The following is a 27,461-nucleotide window of genomic DNA, read 5'->3' on the forward strand; positions in this document are numbered from 1 at the left end:
AATGGTGCTCACCACTTGTGCTATTGGCAGATGTCTGGTTACTGGGAGGTTGTTTGATCTCCACCTCCACCGTTAGTCCAGTGGCGCGTCTCCGCCTCCGTGCCACGCTGTCCTCCCGCACAATGTTGGTGATTCGGATCATGTTGGAAGGAACCTTCAAGAACAAAGCCAAGTTCCTGACCAGCTGGTCCCCGAAGAATTCTTCCTCCGTCATGGCTGGAAGGTTGAAGGAGATGAACAGCAGTGGAGACGTGCTGATCTGAACAGGGGTAGAACCTCGCAGGAGGACATGCATCATTTTGTAATCAGGGTCGAAGAAATTGGAGCCGTGTGTGCCGTTGAGTGCAGGGACGTATTGTCCTGATGAATGGAGAGTGGAGAAGAAAAAGGATGATGTTAGAATACTGGTAGGAAGTGAATATCAATGTTCAGCAAACTAAATGCTATCATTTATTGGGCTTTATTTTTATCAATCTTAAAAGTAACATGATTTAATGTTTTCTTTGTGCTCATGTGAGTTTATTGATAATCAGATTATTTACAAATATAATCAAATTACTGAAAGCAAATTATTCTTAAATTAATCTGAAAATGTTATCTTTGTTTTTTTTTTCACTTTCAGTAATATGAAAGGATATAAAAAGTCTGAAAGATTTTTCAATAATTTAAAACTAACTGGAATTTCATGAATTTCTTCTGTCAGTGATGTGTAAATAAATTTGTTCAAATCCAGATTGATAAAAGAAGCCCACTATTAGCAATATTAACATTTTGGATATTACAGTACCAGGGTATGTAGGTTTAAGCAAGGTGTAGTCGGTTTTGTCTGTATTCCACTGTGCATTGTTTGGAGCGACTAGTTGATTATTCACATAGATATCCAAGCGCTGAGGTTTTGAGTAAAATATAGCCATTTTGACAGTCTGCAAAAAGATCAAAAAGACCCTAAGTACCAAACTTCCTAGCTTGCTACTGATAGTTACCACAATCGCGGGAATCAGTGAGTGCTTGTACCTCATTTGGTGCAGCATTGAGCATCATGAGCCTTAGTTTTTGAGGGGACACCCCAGTGAAATAGATGTCAAAAGATTTGTTTGTGGCTACAATACTGTGGAAGATAGACAGTCTCCTTTGACATGTATAGCCAGCACACCAGCCATGGTCCTGTGGTCCTGTGCAAAAAACAGGATGAGACATTTTTAATGATAAGCAACAAGTATTAGACTATCAAAACATAACTGTTTACAATTACAGCATTTAGTGGACACCATTATAGCAGTGCTGTGGTCATTTAGTGGTTAAGGTTGACTGGGTTACTTAGCAGAAGGCATCGTATCATGGCTGCCCTGTACTCTGGCCCTAACTTCACAAGAAGCTGGAATATGTGAAGAATTGGACTATAATGTAATCCACATTTTTTCAGATCGACTTACAGAAGTGCTTTGTAGTCTCTATCAAAAACATACTTCAACCCTCTCATACACCCCTCTAGTTCACTAGATAAGGGATTCAGAATATCTGTCAGAGAATAACAGTATCTGTAATTGTGTTCAGATTTCAGTCAGAAGTGGTGTGGCATAAATTAAAAATGGTATTTGATCCTTTTCTTACTTAATCAATTATATATAATATAACTTTCCGCTGGAAACACTGGGAAATACAACAAATACAAATGCCAGCTCTATCAACATCAGCTAAATCACTTGAGTACAAAAATGTCCAAAACTAGAAATGTGTAAATAATCAATTTGTTCTGTTTCTCAAAATATAAAATATCTTGTAGCCTACTTTTTACCCAAGGATGAATGAATGAGTTCTGTTAATGTATCACATAGCATCGCTAATTCATGTTAATTGAAGCGCTCTTCTTTTCTTCCTTGAGATTCATATCTGATACCTCACAGCTTTATCCTAACGGTTTGTACGTCTGAATCCCTCCTACTCTCAGTCATACATGCCTAGTCTTGATGCCCTGTGAACCTTTCTGGTGAACTTCCTTAGATAAAAAGACTAAAAGTGTGCCTCTTAATTATATCTGTATGTGCATTTGTTTGGAGCATATGATCTTTTCATTATAATGTGTATATATTTGGTTACATCCCTAGCACTCATGTATTTACCATTCAGCAGGTCTACATAGCCACCTCCCAGCACAGCTACAGGGGACAGACGTCTGGTTTCAGTGTCTGAATCCAGACTCTCGATCACTAGCATCCTGTAGTTCATCCCAAAGCACTTGTAGGCCTGCCAGGCACTCAAATATGTGCAGGTCGAGTCCCGAATCACACCTGTATGCACAATAGCATGCATTATTTCAGTACATAACTAGCTCTGCAGCTGCTAAGAAGTGTACTACAGCAACTGGAATACTTGTATGCTGAAACATTGTTTAAAAGGAACATTTTTGAGCTATACACCCTATATATCTCCTTCTTCCAGACTCACCTTTGAATGGGGCAATGTCTGCTACAGGGATACGGCTACCATTAAGGTAAGTAAGCATGACTTTAGGGATACGATAGTTTCCCAACCCGTGTCGGGGATCCCCATCCCACTCGTACTCAGAAAAGGGAATCACTGACCCCACTGCTCCCAGGAAACTACCATCCAGGTCATTTAGCATGCTCTTCTTCTTGGCATCACAGTCCATATCCACACAGTCAGATGGGTTAACTTTGCTGCAAGAGAATCATAGACTGGGTAAACAACAAAAGAGCATATCAAATAAAAAGAAATATACAGTGAAATTGCTGTTATCATAGTATTAAATGGAGTAAAACAGAAATGTGGAAAACCTGTTGGTTCTATATTTCTAAAAGTAGTTTTGAGGGTTTTTCTGCAAGTAATATATATTTATCCTTAATTTCAGAAAATATAAATATATAAATTAAATAATGATTTTGCACCATAAAACATTAAAAAGCACAACTCACCCAAGGTCTGGATTATGAATGAACACTTGAGCTTTCTCTGTGCTGTTACTCTTAGTGATCTTCTGAACATTGATAGGATGTTGCAGGTCTTCATTTTGTGGATTGGTGAAAAACATGTAGTTCGTTTCACCTAAACACACATCCCTAAACCCAACAAATGTGGTATCTGGAAAAAGTGACAGTTCAATGTAAGTTCAAACACACATAAAGACAGCATGCAACACAACTTTTATATACCACTGCGACATGCTAAAATTTTCAACGCGTTTTGTTACTTGTGACACTCAGGAGTCCGCTAATCGTGTTGTAGCTCATGAGTCCAGCATGGGGTTTCATTGGAGCATGATTGTGAGCAGATTCAAATGTTGGCCAACATATTCCAGTCCTGCCACCTGCCAGATACACAGAATACAATACCAGTTCATCATTCAGCTCATAATAAATTTAACTCCTACTAACATACATAACTCATCTTAGATATATTATGTACAGTAAGGTAGATATAGTCTACCTTGCTGTACATAATCTATCTGAAATGAAAGCATGAACATAATGTTCACAGTAGACCTAACAGGAAGGAGATATAGACAACAGACTTTATTCTCAAATATAGTGTACAACTACTGTGAAATTATTTTCTTTACAAGTCTCCGCTTGCACTACTAAAAATGACAGCAGGACGAGTGCCATAAGATTACACTAATCAAAATATGAATAGTTTTTATATTGAATTTCAAGCATTACATTAAGTTCAAGCTTGAATAAAATGTCTAAAAGAAATAAGTTTATTGTAAGCTTCAAGGTTTATTTTAAGCTACTAGATAAATTTGACTATAGTGAAGATATTTGCACTTGCCATGCCTATTGTTTCACCCTGACCAGGTGGTTGATATGGCCCATTTCATGTTTATTTTAAGAAATGTGCATGTTCATGTGTCCCTGTAGTGCATACAAGCAAAAAACCTTTCATATAAAGAATTTCATTTTTTATTTTATCCAGTTCAATGATTGGACCTGAAATAGATGCAGTTTGCTTCTGGCAAGCTTTTTTAAAATCAAAACAAATACACCCCCAAAAAGAGTTAAGATCCTTGTGAAGGGGCAAAAATAGTGCAGCTTAGTGGTGCAATTGAATAAACTCACAGCCTACTGATCAATAACTCAGACTCTTCAGCACTAAGGCACCAAATATAATTAAAGAATGTGAAAGGCAACATAATACTGAGACTCAGAAATTGTAAATAAGTTTTAAAAAGTAGAAATGTACCATTAAGAGGCCGGGGTGCCCTGTGTCCTAGACTGCTAGCGATGTTGACATCATTCGTTCGCAGCGCGTCAGAGCAGTTGAAGTTGGGACTACTGCCAACAATTAAGGAATCCTAAAAAAAACATTAAGATCATGAGATACTTTTATGATTGCATTGGCATAGATTTGAACAAGATGCTGAATATGTTCTTAAAATATGTACAGCATCGTACCTTGATTAGGACGGTTTTATTTGAGTATTCATGGCTGGATGAAGGGGGCTCATAGATTAACGGCATGATGCCCATACCATTGTCAGCAAGGGTCACATTAGAAACCACAATACTCATGTACACCTTAAAAAGAGCAAACAAGAGAGCTGAGTAATGCACTACTACAGACATGTGAGCTGCAATAACTTGTATATGCCCTGCTTGATTACAATATTGTGTGGGAATGGGATGCATAGCAATAGCTTAGAAAAAGTTATGAATATCATTAAGTTGTGGGACCCAGATAATTAAATCATGGCCACAGTTTAATAAGGTGTGATCATTATATTGTATCTCTTGACTTGTGTGCGATTATACACATTAAACCACCACACTCTTGGGGGAGAAAAAGAAACTCGTCTGTTTTAGTTAGGATGTAGACACTATTTTTTTGAATTAGGTAGCATACATAAAATATATATTTTTCTATAATAAAATGTTTTATTACTATTACAACAATAGATTCATGTAAATGTAATATACAAAACTTTTACTCATAATGAACTAATATAAATGAAAAAACAAATCATTACTGATTATTTTTCTTGCACAATTCTTAGTGATGTTATTCATATTATAATTAATATGAATTTTAACTAGTACATTAGTGAGTAATAATTTTTACTATTTATCTATCTATTGTCAATTGTAGAAACGGAATGCCATTTTATTTGGTTTATGTACATAAAATCTGTTGTTTTCACTGACGAAGCTTGTACAAAACAAATACAATTTATAAAAAATATTCTTTAAAAAAAGATGCTAAGCACAGTAATTAAGAATAAACTGTGCATGTGCACTAGTGTCTACAATAAAATTTAACCAGATCTTTTTCCCCCAAAGTGCCTGGTGATTACTGTAATACCACAAATATGCAAATAATACAAATATTAACAGTTATTACATCCCCTAGTGTTATTGAGATGTTGCTAAGCTTCTATGTGTTAATAATTCATGGCCATAAATTATTTTATCGTAATCATTGTTGAGGCTCAGTATGTAGAATATATACATAAGACATGAAAAAAAAAATAAGAAAGACAAAACAAAGCAGTCAGTTTCCTTATGGTCATTTTTTTGTACTAACCAGGTGCTTGGATTGAACCAAGAGATTGGAAGAAGCTTGCAATGTCATTAATTATACCTGGAAGTAAATGCCATAATCAAAACTTTTCCAGACGTTAAATCCCTGGATTTGAGAACAGCCAGGAAGTCCATCTTCATTCATATAGACTCCATACAGGCCACCATGAGCCTCATTCTGCTGCCACTGAGCCACTGGATTCGAAGATCCTATAAACACACCAAGTCAAACATTTAATCACTTCGTTCCACTGGTTAACAGATTACATTTACACTTTAAACACTTTATCCTGAACATTATTATTGAGGAATTATTATAATTATTGCTAGCTTATTAATAAGGAATACAAGCCCATTAGAACTATCTCTATACATATGTACTAATTTAAAATTTAGACTGGTCTTATTTTGGTGCCTTATAATTTTGCTTCCTTCTAGAAAGAAATACTTAAATAAGAAAATTATCTGCTGATAGAGAAAGGCATTTTCAAGCTGGAAATGAATAAAAACAGTTATAAATCTAATACATGAATATGCATTTTATAAACAAGCTATTACAGAGAACATTTAATTAAATTAGCTTATATTAAAGATATTTCTACTGGCTAAGATATTTATAGATATTTAAAATACATATAAAGTACTTAGGACACATCTTAACAACAACTATGAGAATGCTGATGTTTCTCTGTCTTTACCTGGACACGGTTCTCCATTGATTCGAAATCCTACTCTTTCATACCCAGCAACAGTGTTGCCCTGAAGAACTACATTAGTGCCCATGTTAGCCTTGAAGAAGAAAAATGTAATGTTGAACACTTGATATAGAGCTATTATTCTTATTATTAATATTGTGTATAGATAGAGAGATGGATAGAAAAACAGAAAGATAGATAGATCGATAGATAGATAGATAGATAGATAGATAGATAGATAGATAGATAGATAGATAGATAGATAGATAGATAGATAGATAGATAGATAGATAGATAGATAGAGATGCAGATCTGCAATCTGTTCCGTGTTTTACTGTAAAACACACCTCAATAGCTGCAGGCCAGTTGATATTTGTGGTCTCTTGTCTTCCATTGTATGATCCTGGCCACAGTGTCATTGTGACCAGATTCCTACGGACTGTGATGTTATTGCCCCACACTCTGATTCCTATAAAAGATATTTTAAGTGCATTGTGAAAGTGTGAACCCTTTAATGTCCAAAGCAATGGAAAAATTCTTACTTTGCATTATTTATTTAATTCGGTCAATAATAACAACAATATATGACTGTTTTTTTTAAGAGACCTCATAATTATTTAAATATAGGCCTCTACCAAACGGTTGCCTAATCAACCTGGGTTAAGTTACTTAGAGGTAAACACGACTGAGCTTCTGACACGCAACCTGAAGCTCTGATCAAATGGATTGAGACAGAAATATTACTTAAACTCTCCAATTATTGGAAAAAAATCTTTCTTTTATTTTTCTAATCTTGGCATTAGCAAGTTTTTAAGATCTTTACAAGAATGCCTCTATATCTTCATTATAAGGCTTTAATGGAGTTTGAGGTGTGATACCTTCTCCTACAGTGTGATGAATGACATTGTCATCAACGCTCAGTCCATCTGTTCCAAAGATTCCGATAGCGGGGGAAAAGCCGTGGTGAAACGCACATCCTTTAATATAAGATTCATTCTGACTCACCTGTGAAAATATGATGTGTTAGAAGAAGAAAAAACATAAGAGTGACATGCTGTATTAGGAAATAATCAGTGATGGGGTAGAGGCAAAGATATTGCTCTTATAACGCAGAATCAGTAATTATGACACATCATATTTGATCTATTTTATACTTTTATGTTGTGGAACATCTGAGAACAAATTAGATCCTGTTATCCCTTACATTATACCAGCTAGAAACAATTATTCCTTACCTGCCTCTCCTTTTTCTTAAAAAACAAACAAACAAACACTGCTTGTCATATAACTGAGAAACTGTACAACTTGAACACTCTCCTGTGGCAGAAAACTAACTAACTAACTGTTCTACAGAAATCAGTGACTCCTCCCATAAACATCATACAAATGTCTCCTTACAGAAAGCTTTACTATATCCATGATGAGACTACTAGAATACTATAAAACGTATTTAGTTAGAACAGAATAAAGAATCTTGTTCTTCTTACCATTCCCAGGTTGAGGAAAGCCACAGAGTAGCGAGGATCGATGCTGTCTTTCCATCCTTCCTGACCAGTGTGGTAAAACTCCACATCCCTAATCTGGGCCTTTCCTATAAGATTCACACAATCACAGAAGTAAAAGGTGTTAATATGGGATCAACAAAAACACTCTTCCTTTCTTTGGGTGTTCTAAGTAGATACCTCTGAAGTTGAATCCTCCGGAGGAGAAGGATCCCACTAACACTCTGGCTCCAAATGATTCACTGATAAGATCTGGGTAATCTCCACCAATGATCTTAATGTTCCTGCTCAGCAGACCCACGTCACCAGACAGACTGTAATTCTTGGTTGTTCCTGGCGCTGTGTAGGTCTCCCCTGAAGCAGTTGCACAAATAATTATAATCGCTTTAAATGTATATCTCTGTATTATTTTAGACAGTGTGTTTACTATTATAGACATTTGCTTTACTATACACTGTAATGGACTAACCAATGTGTGTGTAATTGAGCGGCTGATCCAAGGTCAGTGTAAAGCCGTTGTTGGTGACTGCTGATATAGTGCGAGTCTCTGTCTGCCATGGGTCATAACTGGTGGTGGACAGCACGATTTCATCCCCTGCCTGGTAATGAACACAGCATTTTATTTCAGAAAATCAAAGAAACATTTTCATAATGCTATAAAAGTTGCTGTTTTTGTATTTAAAAGCACTGCAGGTGTACAGATGATTGCAAATTTTGCAATGAAGAGGACCAAGTCATTTATTTTAAACAAAATCAACTTTTTTTTTATTTGTTCAGTACTTAAGTTATTTTTTATGTTATGTATATTAATATTTCTATTAATATTGGCAAAATATATTAAAGAAATGGTAATTTCTTATACCACAGCATTGTTGAATCCTCTATTCTGATTGGTTAGAAGGTGCTGATTAATTTTCTATAACATCAGCTTTTAAAATATCCCAAGTTTATATAAATGCTCTCGTTCTAATTCATTATTGTTTCTATAGTAGCCACTTTCATAGCGTCCTGTATGGAGATTATTCCATAGAATCTGAGATTTATAATAAATTGATTAAAACAAAAAATGAAAGGAGAAAGGAGACATGTATTTATTAATAAACTATCATTTTAATTATTGGCAAATTGCTATGGTATAAACGGAATAAAAAACTTTGGTATGCTTTTATTGAAAATCACATCAGCACATAATTGATTACTTTTAATAACTTGTGGATTTTGGATTGTCGTATTGTTGCAGGATACATTCCAATATAAAGATTTTTAATAAAGTATATTGGAGTAAAACAATTTATGTGGTGCATTTATTTTTGCATGTTGAAATGTACTCACCTGCCAGTCTACAGCCTCCTGAAGTGAGAGAGAGTTGGAGCCAGCCCAAGCAGTTTTGGCCAGTTTAGTGCGGTAAACTTTGTGTGGCATGCCATAGAGATCAAGAGCACCAAACACACCTGAAGAACAACATTAGAATTATGTTTAATTTCACTGCTTACAAAGAGGTTTAACAATAAATACAGCTGTGTGATAGTGTAGCTTATACTGTACATGTTAATAACAAAAACCGTACCCAAATACACAACAAATAAAGGCCTGAGTTCACGACAGATGCATCAGATAAGCAGCAAGGGTTGCGTAAAATCCTCAAACCCTCACTCCATCCATCTACAACACCTCAAACCCTCACTCCATCCATCTACAACACCTACACTGTATCTGCCTTTCCACACAAGCTGAGTGAATGAATTCACATTCCATTTATTTTTTATTTTGAGAGCAAACTGATTAAAGTTTAATAATGATTGGAATAATCCGAGTTTGCTATTAGAGCTACCATTATTCTGTGCAGAAAAATCACACCCCTTTTCTACTTAGCTAATCAAACTCTCCTGTTAGTAATTACACTAAGATGTTGCTCAGTACCTTCTTAGTTTTTGTGTAAATGTCAGTTCATAACTCACCCAAACAGGACAGTTCACCACCAGAGGGCACTTTCCCCTAAATTTTAGAGACTTTTAGTCTTATTTTAGTGCTCTGGTTATGAACACACTTTTCTGGGCCAAATATAGTCACACAATGTGAATCTTTACCTTTCATATAATTTCTGAACTAATGTTGTATTCTGGTTAAATGTATGACCCTTGCCTGACTCTGTGTTCTGCAATTTAGATTATGTCTTCGATATTCTGTGTAATGTTCCTGACCTCTGTCAAGGCTATGCCCTTTTCTGACTCTGGCTCCTCTTTAGACCATGGACTTTATATCATGGATCTGGTTTCTGATAAACTTCCTACAAAGTTTCCCACATCACAGAGTCTTGTTAAGAGCAAGATGAGGAAATCTAATCCCTCATACTAGGTGCAGAGCTGCATAAAGAGGATACCAGAAAAATAGAAAAGAAAATCTTGCACTATTTAATTATAACTTGAGCTTTCATTTTGTTCAGAGCAATCTGCCACCTTATAACTGTTTGTTTTAATATATTAAATGAGATTATTTCTTTCTGTTTGTGTTTATCTGTGTGAATTTGTGGTAACACTATACGCATGGTACATATAGGTACATTATATCTGATCATGTTTGATTACACCCTTACCCAACACTTTAGATCCTTGGTTTTGTCCCTCAGGCAGAGGCCATTCAGGCGTGTGCTGGTTTCCCATCAGAATAATTTGCAGTTGTCTGCTGAAGGGCTGGTCAGGCCAACCAGCAATCAAACGGCCTCCCTGTGGGGAAACAAATTATATTGCCTTTTGATTGACCCAGATGCAATATCTGACTCTTGACTCTTTCATTTATTTGTTCCTACAAATCTTTGAAATAAAGTTATCAAACTGTATCTTTCACCTGAGAAAGTGCATGTGATATAAATTAGTATTTTAAATGAAAATGTAAAGGTAGTGGTCCAGCAAAACAGTAATTGTAGAAAAAGCTACATCCTTATAGCATAAAAGCGGTACCCCTGAAGGTACCATGCCAGCTAAAAAGAAAATTCCCTTTATTGCTCAAAGAGTGTTTACTTTCCAATGTAATAGTGGTGTAATAGTGCTGGTGTTGAGTAAGTATGATGGTTCTGATGATTTATGGGAAAACTGACCAGGATGGAGATGTAAGTAGCATTGAGGACAATGCTGCTGTTCTGAGCAAGAATGCGCGTGGTGCTATTGGATATGACAGTGATGTTGTCTAAAATTTCCAGGACTCCCATCACTGTGAGGTTCTTTAAGGGTGGAATTAGGGTATCTAAAATCACCCACTTGCCTACGGATGCAGAATAGAGCAGTCAACAATCAACTTTTGTATTGTTAGTATTTGATAAGCACAGTACTCACACAGTATATTATCCTAACAGCTATAAGTTTTGAAAAGGTACTGAAAATGTTTGAAAAGTCATTTCTTAATTGAAATACAATGCAATATTTGCAACAGTTTAGGAAATAAGTAGAATACCTGAGGGAATGACAATAGTGGCACCTTCTTTTGGTACAGTGAAGTTATTCTCTGCAGATGACTGCCAAAATGACTGATTGGACCAAAGACTGCAAATCATAAGATGAATATAACAAGTTCTTTTCAATAAAGTGTCAATCTGGCACCTTCTAGTGGTTGAATTGTCTATTCACATGGCCTTTTGAAGGTTGAACCATGATGCAATGCTCTACTGCTTTAAACCAAATGAATGAATTAAATGCATACCTGATCTTTTTCTTAGCAACTACTATGCATTTTAACTACTAATCCTAACTTTAATTTGGTTTAAATGAAGAATTTACCCAAAATAGCTTGGTTTGGATAGCTCAGGAATGAATATAAATGGAATACAGTTAATAAATATAGAGAATAAAATAGCAGAGAGGCCAAAGAGGGGATAGAGGTGAAATGAAGGAAAATGTAATGTAAATGTATGTAAATGTAAAGGGAAATAGAACTGCATCTTTGCAGTAAGTTCTCTGATATTTATACTGGATTTATGTAACATACATGAAGTTGGAAGGTCGGCCATTGGGCATTGGTGTGGTGGTGTTTGTTGCTGGTGGTGCGCAGTTGGTGTAGAAGCAGTTATAAACTTTGAATGCCACTGGGATGTCTGTGGTTGATCTGTCCACGCTACTCCTCCGCCGTCTATTAGCAGCAGACGTTTTGGTAGACACTGAAGGAACAACATCATACAACATGGTTGAGATCAGAACATAATCCAGGAAAGCAAAGCTATTTCCTTTTTTCCAGGTCATACATCTCACAACAGCATTTTACCAATGTAGTAGAGGTCGTTGGATGACTTGTTCATGTACCAGTCTCCATTTATATTCACACTAGGATCCAAGGGACTGTTTGAACCATTTCTATTGTCTACCACAGACACCTGGTCAGGATTCTGAGTCAGATTGTGATTTATAATCATATAATCCGGAGACTGTTTGGAGAGAAGGAAGAGCACACAAAATCAAAATCATAAATCAAAATAATGTACATAATATTACAACGTAATGGGATGTGTCATTCAAAATTTAAGCATATATTTGTATGCCTGTAAAGCTGTTTTGTGACAAATTCCATTGTTAAAAGCACTATAGAAATAAAACCGAATTAAATTGATTATTAAACCAAATGCATGACTGTAATCATGACTTTACCTTAAAGCCATAAAACACTGCACTATATGAGATGTTGCTAATTTGCGAAGCATTGCGAAAGTACCAGTTGTAGGTTTTGTCAGTTGGAAGCAGAGCCATCCAACCATTGCGATGGGTAATCAATTTATCAGCAAAGGGAACAACACTTGACCCTAGAATAATATGACAGTGTTATATAAATCTTGTATTTTCTCTAAAAATACACAAGAACAAGGAATCATGCAATAATGGTTAATCGTATAAGCTGACTCCAAAACCTTTTTAATATTTCTACATGCTGTCATTTGTACTGTATAATGATAATGAGAAAGTAAACAATATCACACTGTTTGCTATCATGAAACACAAATTCTTAGGTGAATACAAGCTAATTCTTTTCCATACCATGTGTATTGGTGAGTATGAGATCCTTAAACAAAAGTGAGGAGGGTAATGAAGAATTAATCCCCAGTCGGTGGAACTTTATTGTGTTATCACACACTGTACCAGGGAAGCCTAAGCTCCATGAAGCATTGTCTGAACAGTGGGCTGGATCCAGCAGGTTACTCTTTGGCAATACCTTGTAGCCAGGATTACCTTTTGACATGAAAGGGAAAAAAATAAATCTCAAAAAAGAGAAAATCTTTCTTCAGTTAAAGAAAAGGAATTACTTTGGATAAAAACTAACATGTTTTGTTCAAGATGAAGGCTAAAACAAGCCTGGCAGGGCGTAGACCATAAATACATCAGAACACATTATCTTGCTAGTCATCTAGCTAAATAATAATCAGCAAATCTTCACTACTGTATAGAGGTATCCTATAATTAATACCTGTCAGTGATCCATCAACATCCGCCAGAACAACTTCATGTTCCCATCTAAAGGTAGCCTTGTTGGGTGACTGATAATATTTGATTCCACTGAATTTGACTTCCCAGCCCCCACAAAAGTTGCCACTGGTTCCTTGTATAGTCGTCACCCCAACTATGGCACAATTTGGCCGGTCAAAGTTAATAAATTTGGTGTTGAGGACACTCATGCCATCGTCCAGGGGCAGGACAATCCCATGGCTGGTACAATAGTCGCTACCCAGGCCAAGCTCATCTACATGACCCACTAAAGTGCTGTTGACCAGTCCAGCGCCTGTGTCTAGTCCCCATCCGCTTACATGTTGCTGGATGATGCGCTTGGTTTCCACTCCTGCCACCTCGTTGTTCACCATGAGAAAGTCGTTAAACTGTACTGCTCCTACGTTCACCCACTCCGCTCCTTTCTCGTTGTTCCAGGATGTGAGTTTGCGGAACACGGCTGCCTGAGGTATAGTAGAGCCACACTTTCCGGCTTTCTTGGGGAAGAAATCCTGGAAGATCCACAGGCCAAACCAGCCTTGTGAGTGGGCTGTATTGTTGTAAAACTCACCCAGAGGCACCATCTTTTGGCAGATGTTACTGTCATAAGATGGGCCATCTGGATGGTCATGCATTCGGTACCAAAAGCCGAAGTGTGTTCCTCCAGCGGCTGCATTGTGCCTGATGGTATTGTTAGGGTTGGTGACCCAGTAGCCAGCTGGTGTCACATCGTCGTTCAGTAGGCTGGTGCTCTGACGAACGAACACAGCCAGGTTGTACTGCAGGACATTGCCAGTCTCAATGCCATCCTCAATGAAGAAGGCTCCTCCCATGATGTTGTAGATGACATTACGCTCCACCAGCAGCCTGTGTGTGTTATGGATGGTGACTGCACGGTTGTAGGTTTGGTGGATGCCACAGCCACGAACATAAGACTTGAAATTAATGTCTCCCATCAAGTGCCAGTGGATGGGGTAGCGACCCAGTCGATAGGCTTGGCCAGCATTGAATATCTGCCACAAAAAATGCAAAATGATGATTCAATGAAAAAACGCATGGCCTTAAGAGAGTATAATTTTAGTAGTCCACACACATGTATTAGATGTATTTATAACACATTATTAATGCAACATGCTACCTCAACATATTCAATTCTTCCTATAGCCAGATTTTCACCAGGCCGAGGTGCATGGAACATAATGCAGCCACCAAATTCATCACTTCCAACTTCTTCCCCGAATCTTCCTTGGAAACAAGTCTGGGTGGCAAACTCCCCTGAAATAAAATATTACACTTATATTAAACTGTATAGTTAGTATGAACCACAAAAGTCGCTCATTATAAATGAGCGATTTTTATAAATATAAAACAAAATTCCCACCTGTATTAAACCCATCAGGACATGCTGGGATTAAATCACTCCATTCTTTGTTAATGGAGCCACGGACAACGATGTTTCTAGTGAGCACGCCAATCTCAGCCCTTGCTTCAAACACAGTGCCATCAGGTAATGTGATAGCTACCCCAAGGTGGGTGTAATTCAAAGGATTGTTCAGAGTTAAGGTTCGACCGTCAGATGACACAGATGCAATTTTTCTCACTTCATTCTGCTGCTGGCTGTGCCTGCAAAGTTACCCACAATTTTCATGTGTTGAAACACTATTTATGTCATCAGCTGAAGATTGAAACATTCTCTGTCATTATGAACATTGTATATGTATTCTATATTATTATAGATAGAAGGTGCAAAATCTTTGCATTTACTGGCACTATCAATAAGGTGACCAAATTTCCACATTACAGATTTAGAATACTGCCTGTGATGATGGTCCTATACCTGGCACCTGTTGAAGCAATGACAATTTCGTCTCCTACTTTCCAGGTAACTGCGTCCATCAAAGTAAGAGTACTGGAACCATTGTTAGCAGTTTGGGCAAGGCGAGTCCAGGTGATAGGGATAGGGATACCTGAAAAAACAGATTTGAAATTGATTCTATATAGCAAGGATATTTATATGAAAAGTGTTCCAGATGCATAAAAATGTGAAAGTGTGAGGAAAATAAACACATACTTCTCTGTCCAGCACACATTTGTCAAACAAGCTAGATGCTCAGTTTGCTAATCAAACTAAAGAGTGTTGAGATAATAAAACTATGACAAAAATCTGTTATAGAACCTTTTTTAATAATATGTTTATTGTTCATTATGAGATTTTATCCTGGTTAAACAAAGGTAAACACATTTTTTAATTAATTATTTATTATTAATATATTTTTTCCAAACAACACATTATTAGAAGTATGATGTTATTGACAGGTATACCATGCAAGTCCAGCACTCCCTCTCTGACCCCCAGGGTTTTAGCCCCATAGACAGGGAGTTCTGGAGCTCGAAGGTGGCCATGCAGTGTGATGATGGCCTTGTGCTGGAACGGTGTGTCCTCTGTTCCAATCTGAAGAGTTCCACCATCTGTGATGAGAATGTTCTCTGCCTGTAGCTCGATATCTGCTTCATCAAAGATCAACTTTCCACCTGAGTAAAAGAAGACATATTTACAAAGTGAAACAGGACTGCATGCAGACAGAGGTTGGTTAATGTAGTCATGTCACAACTCCTGTATTGTGTGAAAAGTGTGAAATACCAGTTTCCTCCAATCACCCCCCAAAAATTTGCTTCCAGAAGAGCCTGTGTGTGTGGTGCTGGATATGACATATTTCCACTAGACCAGGGACCCCCATTTAAATCCCAGTGGGTTTACAGATATGTTTTTATCTCTAAATGTTTGCACAATGTTTTGGTTCTTCCTCACGGTACCTTGGATGAGTAGCATCTTCAGTACTGGTGTGCTGACATCCAGAAGGATCGTCTGGCCTTTAGTGATCACAGCAAACGAGCCTGCTTCAGGGGGGGACTGACCTCCCCATGTGTACCGAGATGACCACACATCAATGTAAAAGAAGTCAGCACGATCCTGGAAAGAGTAGTGGGCATTGTAGTATTTACATGGTGATGTTTGCAAATATATTTCTTTGTTATCTACTTTGTTATCTGCAGCAACAGGCAAAACTGTTGATCTACTGGCATTTTCACAGATTACTGTCTCCAGACTTCACTAGAGGATACACACATACACACACACACAGTAATCACACACACAGTAGTTTGGGAGAAAAGTCAGAATGAGGTTCCTAATAATTTGGTCATTGAGTGTATATGATGAGAGGTTTACCGTCTGGGCAATTCCTCTGTTTCCAACATTCACTAGGACCTTGGTCAGCTGGGACTTGGGCTGGGAATTGGTCACACAGATGACCTGTGTATCACTGGCTGACTGGACATCACACACCGACCCTGCGATCGTCACACTAACATTCCCTCCACTGTGTGTGCGAAAGCAGGGAACAGAGACAGTAATAAGATTTGTAACATGGAACAGTGGAAAACTTTATCAACTGACAATATTACACTGTTATTGCACACTTGCTCCCTCAGGCAAGCACCAGACTTTCTCATGCTTTTACAGAAGATTTCTATTTTGAATCTACTTTTAAATATCAATGCATGTTGACAGAATAATTCCAGACCTGAAACCATAGCCGGTGACTGTAAGCAAAGTGCCTCCGGCTGTTCCTCCTCTGCGAGGCGACACATCTGTGATGACAGGCGTCAGGCTGGTTTTGTAAGTGTAGCCATTTGTAATGTTGACTGATCCATTGCTATTCAGGACTACCACTGTGCATGACAGCTCCGCTTGAGTTCCTGTCAAAACCATGTAAGTACTTTTTACCCCTCTTTTTTTCACTTGTCGCTTGCTTGATTTGCTCTTTCTTCTCTGACCAAATGTTGTCTGCTATTTAGGACATTGTTAGCATATTTTCCTGTCGTGCAAATATCTCTTTATGGTGATGAACATAAATGGGTCAGTAAATATGCAATGACGTATATGTAGTCTTATCACGTACCATTGTTTTGTGGAACCATGCAGTACAGATTTGTAGAACTTGATGCATTTTTGTTGACACTGCATTCTTTATTACAGATCAGAACTTTAGAGGAGTTAGGGTCAAACCCAGAGCCTTGGACTGCTACTACTGCACCGCCGCCATAGCTTCCTGTAGCAGCACCAAGCAAGGAAATAGGTTTGTTAATGTAAAATACTGTCCTACAATATCTACCTAGGACTCATTTATATTTGCAAGCTAAGATTACCTTCGTTAGGCACGACTTGATTCAATCGCAGCTCGTAGCTGAAGGTAGCCTGGGTCACAGCGTAACCTTTGACCTGATGATACACTGTGACTGGGAATGTTCCTCCTGCATGCTCACCCACGATACATTGTATCAACGTGTCCGTAATTGATGAAATATTACATGGCGCACCATCTATCCTCACAGCAACAAGAGCAGCGTCTGAGCCGAAGCCAGAGCCTGAGACTGTGATCGCTGTTCCACTGGGACCTATAGTGTATTAAAGAAACATATACACGAGCTCAGATGGAGAAGATTGTTTGATATTGTATTGTCTTACTGTATTTTATGCATCTAATATGTACATCTGTATTATTACAGAGAACACTGAAAGCAAATGGAGTTAAATGAGCAACATGGAGAGACAGGGAAACAGACAGGTGAGAAATTAAAAGAAAAAAAAATGCCGGCTTTATCATGCTTATGTGAGGATGTTTTGATTCCACATGTCCTCTAAGGCCTGGTTTATACTTGACATGCAACTTTGCATACGTGTGTATTGTTCACATACTCAGCTGTGTACTTCATCTAAAAGCACAGTTAATCCAGGCTTCAGAGTCACTGTATATAAACACAAAGCCTTGCACAATCGATGTTAAAGTATATTGTGTCTGTTCTGGCAGCTTGTTTTGGGCCACCGCTTTTTTTTTTTTTTTTTGCTGTTTTTTTTCCTTTAATTTGTCACCTTATTCAAATCATATTCACATTCAAGTCACATTATTCAAACTATTTACATTAACAATTAAATATATAATGCTTATGAACTTAACGGTGTTTGTTAATTCTTCGTACCTGTCGTAGGGCTAACCATGGTGATGTTTGGAGTTTGACTGCGAGTATAGTTGAAGCTTCGTGGTGGATAATTCACTCCAGACACCTTGATATTGACCTGTACCTGTGTTTCATTAAAGGCATATGTCAAACAAGTCACCATGACAGGAGTTACAGTCACTATGGTGCATGGGTATGGTCCAAGCATTACACTAGTGTTTCCTGCTGCAAATCCATTGCCTGTGATTGTCAGCAGTGTTCCTCCTGCTAGACTGCCTGAACTGGGCTGTAGACTGGCCAGTGCCTGGCTAGTAAGTGTGGCATTTCCAGATGCGAGCCCTTTGTTCATGACAATCACCTTTAGGGCATGAGGTCCTGCCGGCAGAGGGCCAACTAGCAGCGTGAGACTGCTGTCTGTGACTTCTTTAACCTCCAACATTATGTTGTCTGCATACACCATGAGATTATCAAGACTGCTGCCAAAGCCACTGCCAGATACAAAGACAGTTGTTTGGTTTCCACTAATAGAACTGGGGGAAACCGAGGAAACTATTGGGACCAGGGAGGCAGAATATTGAAATGAACAGTCAGTGTTGCAGAGTGAAGAGATTCCACCCACTTGAACAGCAACATTTCCTATTTGAGGTGGGGACGGAGATGTGTCGCATATGATGTGAGTGTAATTGCTGGATACTGTGATACATGGATAGCCAGCTACTGTAACTATGCCTGCAGTGAGACCAGAGCCAGTGAGAAGGAGGCGTGTGTAACCGGTTGTGCTTCCCGCTGCTGGTGAGACTAAGTCCAACACAGGCATGACTGCGAAACGGCGGGCAGATTCACTCGGCATTGTAAGCAGTGCAGTGCCCAGGTTATTGACCTGGACTTGAACAGGCAAAAGGACACCTACAGGTGCTCCACTGTCAGAGCTGAGGAGGCACTGAATCATAGTGGAGGTGCTGTTGATGACATTACATGAGGAGTTTCCAATCGTGACCTGCAACAATGCGAGACAGAGATAGAATCTTAGTTGGTTCTAGTTACCAAAATATAGACAATTTAAACCAGTGTGGTCTGCAAGCCTATCCTAAGGATGAAAGCTGAATGATCATGTTAGCAAACATGACCTTCATTTGTTTCAGTAGCTTCATATCTGAGTGCTCATTTGTGCTTCTATTTTTGAACTCTCACTAGTTTAATGTCTCTACAAATACAGACAAAATACAAAAAACAGACCGTAGCCATATCAAGGCTTCCTTGATTAATAAATATTCTAAATTAAATGAAATAGGATTGAATTAAATTGAATTAAAATGGAGAAATTACTGGGCCCTCAATTCATTAAAGCTCATCCAGTTTTTGACAAAAAAGGTCTGATTCCTGAATCTTTACCTCAATGGTGCAGGTAATGTCGCTAAAGCCTGAGCCTTGAATAATGATGGGGTCATGATATGTGCCATGATCAGGTGAGATGGAGTTGACAATGGGGCTGGAACAGCTGGAGAAACTGAAGGATTGGCTGTTGGAGATTGTGTTAGAGGCAGAGCATGCAGGAGAGGCCATACAGTTAGACGTTGATCGGCTCAGACGTGTTGAACCTACAGGGCCTGCAGAGTGCAAATAAAGCACTTATATTTATAAAATAAAATAATTTGGAGATAACTTACAAAAGTCATGCCTAATTGCTTTTGAAGTATTTCCCATTTAAACTACAATCACCAAAGGATAAAGGAAGATTCAAAGCATTTACAGATACAGTTTAAAGGAATGAAACCCACTAGGTTAATCAGAGGGACATAATGCATTTGTACCTTGATAATGTAGGGCTTGAAATCCTGCTACAGTAACATTTAGGTCAGGGCTTCTATCCTCTAGCGGCCTGACGATCACCACGCCCTGCATGCTGGTCCGGTTTGCCGAGTCAATATAGCCACTGCTGTAATAGTACACCCCTGGAGCTGTGAAACAATAACTGAAGAACGCTGTGGACAAAAAGGACGAGATACACCCACACACACATTCCAGAAGGGTTACCTTTATGTTTTTCCAGCTTTTTTTTTTTTTTTTTTTACGGCTAGGACATGATGCTATGTGAGGGCATTTCTATTGTTCCAGTGTTCTTCTCAGGTTTCAAGTGGTTATTAAGGATGTACTGCAATTACAGGGGTTTAGTTTAATGAGTTCATTCACCATGAGTAACATCAACACATTTTAAATTCTATTACTAAAGAGTTACTCGGGTGATTTTTAGCTGTGTAAAATATAGAATTTGGAGAGGTGTTCCACAAGGGGCAATGTTTGGTCCAATTGTATTTCATTGTATGTTTACAAGAAGTGGTATTACGTATCATTTATATGCTGGAGACAATCCATTCTTGTGCAAATGTATACATTAAATTTACAAGAAGGTTTTAATATCATGCAGTAGAATATTATTATTATTGCCTCACTGGTACCATCCATGCTTAGAATATTTGTGGCTTTCTATTCTCATTTAAGTCTAAGGAAACAGAATGTACATTAAATGTTATTGTCTGTGTACCAGTGGCTGTTTTGGAGTTTCCACTGTTGAAGGTCACACCATCAAACACTGTGCTGCTAGGATTGTCCACGCTGAACACTCTGTATCCAAGGCCTTGAACAAAGGCTGGAGCCTGCCATCTCCAGATCACTGTGTCCCCTACGGACGCTATCACTGTAGCCGGGCTCCACGCATACCCCTGACCAAAGGCTGAACACATGCACAAGAAAGTCACATACAGTCAGGTACATGTGTGACTGATGTCAGACTAGGGTCTGATAATTAGGAAAATTAATGCATTTAACATTAATAGCAAAAAGAAAATCAAATATCTACTTAAAGTTATTAACAAGTAAAGAAATAGTAGTACATTTATAAGGCTTTTTTTATAAGTTTGCCACACAAAGAGACTGGAACAAATTTTAACAGCAGCTGTCTATAAGAGGATACTTTTTTACATGTATTCACACACATGCACAAATGTTTCGGCACCTCCTAGGCCAGACAGCATAATCCTATAAATACTTAATTGTTTTCTTAGTTCTTGAAAATTTAAGAAACACTGCCAGTACATTACTGGCATGCCTTAGTGTAAGCTTTTAAAAGCGAAGGTGGTTTGACTTTAAACCTACTTGGGTCGATGCCTTGGTTAGTGACCGTATATGTTTGTTTCGGCATTTGGGTCACACATTGCAGCTGATTGATTGAGACAGCAGTCACCTTGCAGACTGTGTCACCTGTTAAAAACACAAGAATTTACTCACGTTTACTCAAGACATACTAAACTGCTAAAGTATGATTCAATCACATATACTAAACCACTTATGAATTCTGGAAGCTGATTGGTCAGAAGTGTTTATTGCAAGTAACAGCAGCTCTCACTGTAGTGCTAGCAGTAATTTAAATGAAAAGCTTATATTAGTGTACTTGTAATATATTGTGATTTCTATAGTAACAGCTAATTCACAGATACTATGTTGGACACGCCACATAAAGAGTAATTCTAAACAGTTTAACAAATGTGATTTTATTTAGTGAAGAAATATATATTGATTGATAAAAGTGAAGCTTTCTGAAAGGAGATGTTTAGCATTCAAGATCCAAGACAGTAGCATGGGGACTCCGGATCTAAACTGGCCTTTGTGTACTTATGTGTTGTTTTATGAAGCTCTGCGTTTTATGTAGCACCAGGGTCCTGGAGGAATGTTGTTTCATTTCACTGTGTACTACACCAGCTGTATATGGTTGAAGTGACAATAAAAGCTTCTTGACTCTTGATCCATTGAAGGAATCTTTAGTGACAGAGCTTTAATCACTAAGATGCCAGACAATCAGTAACAGTCAGTAAGCTTCCATGGGAGAATCTTTAGAACAAAGGTGTTTGTGCTTTCCGGTTTCTTAGTAACATGAAATACTACATAGTTTGTCTTTAAGAGAGTTTGGCAGGGGAAGGAAGCTTATAGCTAAAGTCAGTGAAGAATGGAACTTATTTGTAGACATCCCATTTCTATAAATAGATAAACATTGCAGTGTTTTGTTCATTAATAACTTAATGTAACTGTTGACAAATTATTAGGGTACTCAAAAAGTAAAACACTCCATGATGTACTGTTTTGGGCAACAAAAGCAGCCTTGAGGTGGTAAGAACTCTCCCTTTGTGTCAGGTCTCCCCAACTTGATTGTTTTCCTAACAGCACACTTTGTCTTATTATATTCTTTATTAACTGGCTTAAGCATTACACAAAGTTAGGTACTGATATACATTCTGTTCAATTGCACTTCCAGCGATTATACAATGGTTTGCAAGCATTGTTATGTCCAGGTACCATACCTAATGTAACTTTGTTGTCTTCCAGAACAGGGCTGAATCCAGAACCTGTGATGGTTACTGTGGTTCCTCCGAACAGAGAGCCATGCTGTGGGGAGACGTCTGTCACCTGTAAGATGTACTCTATGGTGGTGTTCACACCAGAACTGTGTTCCAGGTGTGGAAGATTAAATGGAAATTAAAAGAAGGGATTACTTCCTTCTAATAAGAAATCAATAGATATATTTTTTAATCTGTTATCAATAGATATATTATTTATTCTGCATAGCTTTAATAAAATGTTTGAAGATTAATACCTGATTAGGGGAAAGCCCTGGTTCCCCACTATAACTTTGATGTCATACAATCCAGGGGGAAGTATGGGTAACAGGCAGGTAATCAAAGTGTCTGTCCATTGCTGCACCTCACAGACTACACCACCAGTGAGGACCGAGCTTCCACTGATCTGGCCACCAAAGTTTGAACCCATGATGGTGAGAAACCTGATTCCTGTACCATACAACATAAAGTGGTTAATCAGTTCCATCAACGAAACCTCTTTGAAATGGTGAAAATGCCCTCTAATTCTTGACTTGACACTTTAAAGTAGTTTTTACGCAATTTTTTTTAGAAAAGGACAGGTTGCCTAATTCAGGTTGTGCAAGGTGGGGTAATGACAACTAGCATTTTTATCTAGATATGGGTTATGGCTAGATATGGATTGTAATGACAGCATGGAATTTTAAAAGGTCATCCATCAATAGTGGTCATAAAGGTACAAAGAAGGTGTTTCTGGGTTCAGTGTAGGGTGCGAGTAGAAGCCCTTCAAAAGGGAATATGTATAGTTAAAGGGAACCATGTGCAAGAGTGGGGCAGACAAAGAAGTGCAAGTCATTTCAACCAAACCTGAGTTCATCGGCCAAGGTGTGAACCAACTATCTGGTACATTGCTCAGTAGTGCAAGCCTTCAAGCTGATTGCATAAGGGTGCAGTGTGCATAAGGGTAGTGGTGAAATGATGTGGGATCAGATATGTTGGAGCTTCCAAGCATTGGGCTTAAGACAAAGAGCACTGTGGTGAGGTGGAAAATTCTCAACCTCAAAATGGCCTTATAGGCACCACATGATAAAGAAACAAATCATTCTTAACATAAAGGACACCAATATTTATCTTGAAGTCAAATCATCTAGCTTCCTTTTTAGTCTTTGCTTGCTTAATCTACTTTCAATGTAGGTCTGAGGTCTCCTTCTCCCTTTTCCTAAAACCCCTTAATTCTGTTTCTCCTTATTTCTTCCCATTAATGTTCATCTCTAACTATGAGCTCCTTTTCTTACTATTCCTCAATATTTCTCTCTGCTTCCCGATTCCTTTTCTTACTTTTCCTCAAAGCACAAATCAGAGTAGCATGTTGCTGCACTGTTACATGGCACACAGCATGAGGTATTGAGAGGGCTTATGATGAGGCCCAGACAGGTGGAGGGTGTTTAGTCTGATTAGTGCTGGGTCTGTGATAAAAGCTGTGCAGGTGGCTGCAGATTTGCCTGAGAGGGCACTCACTGTGTTACAGAAGACTTTCTAAGAAAGAAGTCTGGTGAGGGATTAGTAGGCTACATGAATGCAATAGTATATGTACAGAAATCAATATGATCTTATTTAATATGCTGCAGTCAGAGTTCAATGATTTGAATACATTTTAGGAGGAGATCTTACCATAGACATTTGTAGTTTGTGGGCTCACTCCAGTTATTGTGGCTGTCAGGCTGGTGTTATATATAAAAGGGTCTGGAGATGTGACCTGAGTGTTGCCTGTTATCAGGGTCACTTCTTGTGCCCCTTCTGTTCCCTGAAATATAAGGCAATTCTCAGACAGCAAAATAAACCAAACTAAAAGTAGAAATTGCCTTCATTCTGTTGACTTTTAGTATACAGCCATTTTATTTAATAAACACCAGAGGACTAGTGTTTTCAGTAAAACAAGATTATTCCATAAACCAGTTATTAGAAGCAACAAATGCAGAAGCATTTTGCCAAAAAATACAAGGTTTAACAAGGAAAATAACTAACTATTCTGAGAACATTTGAAGGGGATTAAAAGATGAAAATGTTTAGAAAACACAATTCTGAAAGACTTGTGATAACGATATGACATTCTGTATATATAAAACTTGTTGAAATAAAACAAGGTTCTAATTGCTCTAATTTGGAATTTTCTGACACAGTGTATAATTGCATAGTCAAATATAGTAGAAGTTCATTTCCTTACAGCAGGAACCCTGCACAAGAGCTGGTAGAGGTTCACATCAATTACACCACATTGAACACCTCCAATAGTGGCTGTAGTGTCCTGGCTGAATCCATAACCAGAAACGGTAATGATTGTGCCCCCTATGAAACAACACAGTGGGGGGAGCTATATTAATAGTCTGAGATATTTCTAAATAAGAGATTTTGCATTTGTAAAGTACAATTATTTAAATAAAACTGGTCTGCAATCAGCTTAAACAGCTCCTTTAATTATATGTGAGGTCATAACGGTAAAGAAGTACAATGAAATACATATTTGTGCTTTTATGCTTTAAGAGCATTTCTGTGTTGTCTTTACCAGTAACACTGCCTGCAGTGGGTGCTATGGAGATCACCCCCATCTTGTAGGTGAAGTTGTTGCTGCTGTTATAGTAAGCGTTACCCAATGTAGGGAAACTCACAGTGACTGGGTACAACCCAGCGCTTGCAGGGCCTACTTGACAGGTTAGTGATGTATCTGAAAGACAAATGGATTGTTGATTAAACCCCTACTCATCCTGGTTACTAACAACATTGTGTTTTAACAGCTACACTACATTTCAACTCACTTGCAACCTGAAGAACTGAGCACTGGACATTTCCGATCTGTACCGAAGCATTGCTGTCAGCAAATCCCAATCCTGAGATGGTGAGAATGGTTCCTAAAGTGCTTGCTCCTAAAATTCATTGAACAAGAAGAAAACGTAATCACTGATACATCCATATGTAACTAAAGTGACAGTCAAGTTTGCATCACGATATTAGATCACATGATCTACCTTGTGTTGGGGTGATGCCTGTTACAATCGGGGTCTTGGATTCAGCCCATGCAAAGCCACAGTCACCTGAGCACTTTGATGGGATACCATTGATAAACACTTGTACCTGAAAAAGAGTTTAAATATTTGTTTAGCTCTGTTGTGTAACTGGGTTTGTATAAATGCTTGCTAGTAGTACGAAAAAGGGCTGGGAGCCACTCCTCTGACAGGCTAATTTTGTGACACAGACTTAATTAAAAAAAGGTCTTAGGATTATTTTGCAACCAAGAAACAACAGCACCAACAACACTTTCACAGAATGATCTGGAGGACAGTCTATTATTAACAATCATATCATTTGATTCTATTTGGTAAAATACCTCTTAGATTGTGCATACATGTCATGGGCAGTGATTTAAAAAGCAGACATAAAATACAATAGAAAACAAAACACAGCGAAGTCAAAATGGCTTTGGAGAAGCTAGAAGTAAATAGGCTATACAAACTTTGTAGAGACAAAGTACAACAATTACATGGGGATGACAGACCCTTGTGTTTTATGTGGTTTGAACAAAAGAACAGATTTTCTGTTGAAGAAGAACCATTCAACTTTACCAACTTAAAACAAACATAAAAAAACAACAGGGATGGTGTTATTTATCTGCTGTTCAATAGTGATGTGACACCAATGTTATAAAGCAGATTCAAATAGGTTTCATATAGTACCACTGATTTATTGAATAATAAATCCTGCCACTTTGACCACTTGTTTAAATATTTTACAAGATCTTTAGAAGCACTTAATTGACAGACCTACTAAAAGGACAAGCACAAACACACTTGCTTGTACAACATCAGATTTAAAAGAGAATCATATTAAGATGTTCAATCAGACCACAAGGTTACACAAATCAAGCTCCACTACACTGTCTAGAATTAGATAGATAGATAGATAGATAGATAGATAGATAGATAGATAGATAGATAGATAGATAGATAGATACTTTATTGATCCTGATGGAAATTCCAGACTCAAAATATCCTACTCAAAATCATACGACTCAGTGTGGAGGCATCAACGCTAAAGCCACTACAACGTAAGCACTTTCCAGGAGCACATTTGATCTGATCTAATGTCAGAATCAAAAGACTCCTAAAATGCAATTTCACTGGATTTCATATGCATGACCAGTAATAAAAACCACCAACCACCCAAGCAAGTAAAAAAGAATTGCACTAACCCGGCCCACTCACTCTAAACACATTGCTCTATAGCTCTACATACAGTTTTTCATGAGGAAATTCTTACAAAACTGAAACATTACAGGAGTTACAGGAGCAAAAGACTGTTCCAAGAAGCACCTGTGTTTTATTTGTAGGCACACGCAGGGAATCTCCTATGATGCTTTGCTTCAGAAGGCCTCCTTGCTGCTTAACCTGCGCTTTTATAGAGGGGTTCAGACCTACTACCCCAGAGTCATTGACCTAGTAAAGAGAACATACAACAGAAAACACATTCCTTAAATCAGCTAACATTTTAGACTCTAGAAATATCCCTAATCAAACACAGCAGAATAGAATAGAACAATAGAAAAAGCAACTAAGTCTTTTACGGTTAAATGGCACTGAATTGAATTAGCACTTGGAACTATCTGCTTGTATTGTAAGGCTCCTTTTCTGAAGCTGTACATCAGAGCTTACACTATATATTTCAAAAATTATCTGCAGGCCATTTTTAAGTGAAAATAATTAAGCTAGTCATTATAAATATGCTAAATTATTTAAAAACTAAAAAAATATATATCGATATAATTCCTGCAATATATTGAGAATTCTCATACAGGATTACAGGAATAGCTAACTCATACACATACACTATATTG

The 27,461-nt window shown here is 37.9% G+C and overlaps 1 protein-coding gene across 1 annotated transcript in view; it reads right to left on the bottom strand.

The window, feature by feature from the left end:
• Window positions 1-27,461, bottom strand: part of pkhd1l1.1 (PKHD1 like 1, tandem duplicate 1) — a 49,538-nt gene that overhangs the window by 3,035 nt on the left and 19,042 nt on the right. The window contains exons 27-73 of the mRNA XM_058377894.1: window positions 26,941-27,063; window positions 25,600-25,705; window positions 25,390-25,497; window positions 25,140-25,298; window positions 24,801-24,922; window positions 24,248-24,380; window positions 22,855-23,047; window positions 22,562-22,704; window positions 21,363-21,467; window positions 20,752-20,940; window positions 20,021-20,191; window positions 19,602-19,816; window positions 18,231-19,206; window positions 17,400-17,648; window positions 17,153-17,302; window positions 16,775-16,949; window positions 16,420-16,570; window positions 16,005-16,161; window positions 15,513-15,722; window positions 15,028-15,157; window positions 14,572-14,813; window positions 14,329-14,465; window positions 13,174-14,203; window positions 12,747-12,938; window positions 12,363-12,514; window positions 11,983-12,142; window positions 11,710-11,878; window positions 11,179-11,267; window positions 10,826-10,989; window positions 10,325-10,454; window positions 9,064-9,182; window positions 8,201-8,330; window positions 7,912-8,085; window positions 7,717-7,820; window positions 7,108-7,234; window positions 6,577-6,698; window positions 6,233-6,323; window positions 5,596-5,744; window positions 4,413-4,535; window positions 4,201-4,312; window positions 3,209-3,325; window positions 2,934-3,099; window positions 2,446-2,678; window positions 2,121-2,288; window positions 1,015-1,172; window positions 788-923; window positions 13-360 (exon numbers count right to left, since the gene is read on the bottom strand). Coding sequence (XP_058233877.1) covers window positions 13-360; window positions 788-923; window positions 1,015-1,172; window positions 2,121-2,288; window positions 2,446-2,678; window positions 2,934-3,099; window positions 3,209-3,325; window positions 4,201-4,312; window positions 4,413-4,535; window positions 5,596-5,744; window positions 6,233-6,323; window positions 6,577-6,698; window positions 7,108-7,234; window positions 7,717-7,820; window positions 7,912-8,085; window positions 8,201-8,330; window positions 9,064-9,182; window positions 10,325-10,454; window positions 10,826-10,989; window positions 11,179-11,267; window positions 11,710-11,878; window positions 11,983-12,142; window positions 12,363-12,514; window positions 12,747-12,938; window positions 13,174-14,203; window positions 14,329-14,465; window positions 14,572-14,813; window positions 15,028-15,157; window positions 15,513-15,722; window positions 16,005-16,161; window positions 16,420-16,570; window positions 16,775-16,949; window positions 17,153-17,302; window positions 17,400-17,648; window positions 18,231-19,206; window positions 19,602-19,816; window positions 20,021-20,191; window positions 20,752-20,940; window positions 21,363-21,467; window positions 22,562-22,704; window positions 22,855-23,047; window positions 24,248-24,380; window positions 24,801-24,922; window positions 25,140-25,298; window positions 25,390-25,497; window positions 25,600-25,705; window positions 26,941-27,063 — 9,007 coding nt within the window. The remainder of the gene's footprint in view (window positions 1-12; window positions 361-787; window positions 924-1,014; window positions 1,173-2,120; window positions 2,289-2,445; window positions 2,679-2,933; window positions 3,100-3,208; window positions 3,326-4,200; window positions 4,313-4,412; window positions 4,536-5,595; window positions 5,745-6,232; window positions 6,324-6,576; window positions 6,699-7,107; window positions 7,235-7,716; window positions 7,821-7,911; window positions 8,086-8,200; window positions 8,331-9,063; window positions 9,183-10,324; window positions 10,455-10,825; window positions 10,990-11,178; window positions 11,268-11,709; window positions 11,879-11,982; window positions 12,143-12,362; window positions 12,515-12,746; window positions 12,939-13,173; window positions 14,204-14,328; window positions 14,466-14,571; window positions 14,814-15,027; window positions 15,158-15,512; window positions 15,723-16,004; window positions 16,162-16,419; window positions 16,571-16,774; window positions 16,950-17,152; window positions 17,303-17,399; window positions 17,649-18,230; window positions 19,207-19,601; window positions 19,817-20,020; window positions 20,192-20,751; window positions 20,941-21,362; window positions 21,468-22,561; window positions 22,705-22,854; window positions 23,048-24,247; window positions 24,381-24,800; window positions 24,923-25,139; window positions 25,299-25,389; window positions 25,498-25,599; window positions 25,706-26,940; window positions 27,064-27,461) is intronic.

Source organism: Hemibagrus wyckioides, linkage group LG24 (assembly GCF_019097595.1).
Source record: "Hemibagrus wyckioides isolate EC202008001 linkage group LG24, SWU_Hwy_1.0, whole genome shotgun sequence".
Lineage (NCBI taxonomy): Eukaryota > Metazoa > Chordata > Actinopteri > Siluriformes > Bagridae > Hemibagrus > Hemibagrus wyckioides.